The sequence below is a fragment of the Trachurus japonicus genome, chromosome 5 (assembly GCF_045865225.1).
Source record: "Trachurus japonicus isolate A0001 chromosome 5, Traja_1.0".
Classification (NCBI taxonomy): domain Eukaryota; kingdom Metazoa; phylum Chordata; class Actinopteri; order Carangiformes; family Carangidae; genus Trachurus; species Trachurus japonicus.
In genome coordinates, this window is record NC_140911.1 from 28468627 (window position 1) to 28471054 (window position 2428).

The 2428-nt window shown below is 49.3% G+C and overlaps 1 protein-coding gene across 1 annotated transcript; it reads left to right on the forward strand.

The window, feature by feature from the left end:
• Positions 1–787: 787 nt before the first annotated feature.
• Positions 788–2226, forward strand: LOC146987812 (putative G protein-coupled receptor). Its single transcript, XM_085778084.1, has one exon. The coding sequence runs from the start codon at positions 882–884 to the stop codon at positions 2157–2159; it is 1278 nt and encodes a 425-aa protein (XP_085634210.1). The 5' UTR covers positions 788–881; the 3' UTR covers positions 2160–2226.
• Positions 2227–2428: the final 202 nt, after the last annotated feature.

The following is a 2428-nucleotide window of genomic DNA, read 5'->3' on the forward strand; positions in this document are numbered from 1 at the left end:
GTTGGGACCAGTGCCCCGGGCGATTGCCCGCGGCCCTAATGAATATCAAAAAAATAATATATAGATACTGATACAATATTTTTTATGTATTATGTATTCTACATTAATGTTATATAGTTTATTATATGTATTTTCTCATAATGTCCTGTTTCTCGTTTTATACTACTGTGACAAATGAATTTCCAGTCAGGGATTAATAAAGTTTAACCTAACCTAACCTATTGGAAACTCTTAAAGCAGAAGTAAGCGATCAGGTCGTTTTGGCTAACTTCTTGTCAGCAGATGGAGTTAGCAGTCCCCGTCCTCGTCCCTACGTCACCACATTCACGCACATCCCTTGGCTGCACACACAGAGAGGACCGCCCCTTTATGCCGTTCTCTCTCCTCATTGGATAAAGGTTGTAGGATACAAGGAAAGTTTTCTCCTTGGCTTACAGCAGAGCAGAGTGACTGACAGACCTGTGTTTCAGACCAAACACTCTATAGAAGTGATTGCCGTCAGAAGATAGAACTATTTAAGACTTATACAAACACCCCACTTACTTCTGCTTTAACTGTCATTGCACGGATATAATGAAATTAAGGTAGAAACTCTCAAATGCAGTGCTGTTTAATAACAGTTTAACAACAAGTTAGCCATATCATCTTAAAGGTGACATCATGTAAAATAATATAAAAAAAACTGTGGTGATCAATTGACAATTCATTATGTTTTTATTCAAGATGTATAAATGTTAAACATCCTGTTTTAATGGGCTCATTTTCTCTCCACAGGTGTGAGGAGTCTCTCATCTGATGTGTGAAGGATCCTCTGACCTCACCACTGAGCAATGGGAGGAAGTGGACTAGATATGTGTACTTTTAGACCGTCATTATGAATCATGGAGGAAAACAGTTCCTTTCTGACCCCTGACTACAATGACAGCACCAGCACTTGGGCGCCGGTGCCTTCAGCTCCCAGCAGACACCTGGGCACCCTTCCCAACCCCCAGACGCGCTTCAAGGACCTGACGGGGATATTTTTCATGGTGACCCTGAACGTTCTGGCGCTTCTGGCCAACACGGCCGTCCTAGTCGTTGTCATGAAAGCCACTCACCTCAGGAAATTCGCCTTTGTGTGTCACCTGTGTGTGGTGGACCTGCTGTGTGCCATGCTGCTCATGCCTCTGGGGATCGTGTCCAGCTCTCCGTACTTTGCCGGCGTCGTGTTCACGGTGCTGGAGTGTCAGGTCTACGTGTTCCTCAACGTCATCCTCATAGCTGCCTCTATTTTCACCATCACAGCCATCAGCGTGGAGCGCTACTACTACATCGTCCACCCTATGCGCTATGAGGTGAAGATGACTCTGAAGCTGACCGCTGCTGTCGTGGCGATGGTGTGGGTGGCCTCCGCCGTGCTGGGCCTGTCCACGGTGTTCGGGTGGCCGTCTTATGGCACCCTGAGCACCATCAGCGCGGCACGCTGCTCTCTGCACTGGAGCAACAGTGATCACCGGCGGGTTTTCTCCATTCTCTTCAGTGTCGCCTGCTTCTGCCTGCCTGCTGCCGTCATATTTGCCGTCTACTGTAACGTGTATAAGGTGGCCCGCGTGGCCGCCCGCCAGCACGGACCTCTGCCCTCGTGGACGCACAGTCAACTGAAGCATCGCTCTGATTCCATTAACAGCCAGACCACCATCATCACAACACGCAACGCCCCACGCAGGATTGTGCGTGATCGGCCTTTTGGCGGTGGTAAAGCAGCTCTCACCCTAGTGGTCATCGTTGGCCAGTTTCTCATCTGCTGGCTGCCTTACTTTGCCTTCCATATCCATCTGACAATAGGCGTGACCCCCAACGTCCCCGACAACCTGGAGGAAGCGGTCACCTGGCTGGCCTACTCCTCCTTTGCTATCAACCCGTTTTTCTACGGCCTTCTCAACCGACAGATCAGGGAGGAGCTGTACAAGCTGAGGCGCTGCTACTCGGCCCGGCCGGTGGAGCTGGCTGTCTCCAGCCACGAGGGCTCGGCCCACGAGAACTTCCTACAGTTCCTGCACAGGACCAGCTGCACACTGGATACACAAGCCAGCTTTGCCACGTTCAGTCCTAGAAGTACTCTGGATCATGGGCAGACTGGCTTCAGGATACCAGGGCAGATCCCAGAAGAGTTCACTTAGTCATATACCTCAGTGCTGTGCCACAGGATTATAGTTCGACATTTTGGCAAATTGGCCCATTGCCATAATCCCTATAGTTTTAGGAGTAGATTTGTTACCTTTAATTGTCGTGCAAGCTATTTTTAGAACGGTGGAGCAGAGCGGCAAGCTGCTCAGAGCTACGCTACGGAGGCTAATGGGATTTCTTGGTTTCCCTCATCAAACTCATCAAATACACAGTCACCCAACAACTCCAAAATGCTCTGGTGGACAAGTTCTGACCTGCACAT

What these genes read in the sequence shown, in the direction of transcription:
- LOC146987812 (XM_085778084.1), top strand. Translation starts at nt 882, where the DNA reads ATGGAGGAAAACAGTTCCTTTCTGACCCCTGACTACAATGACAGCACC.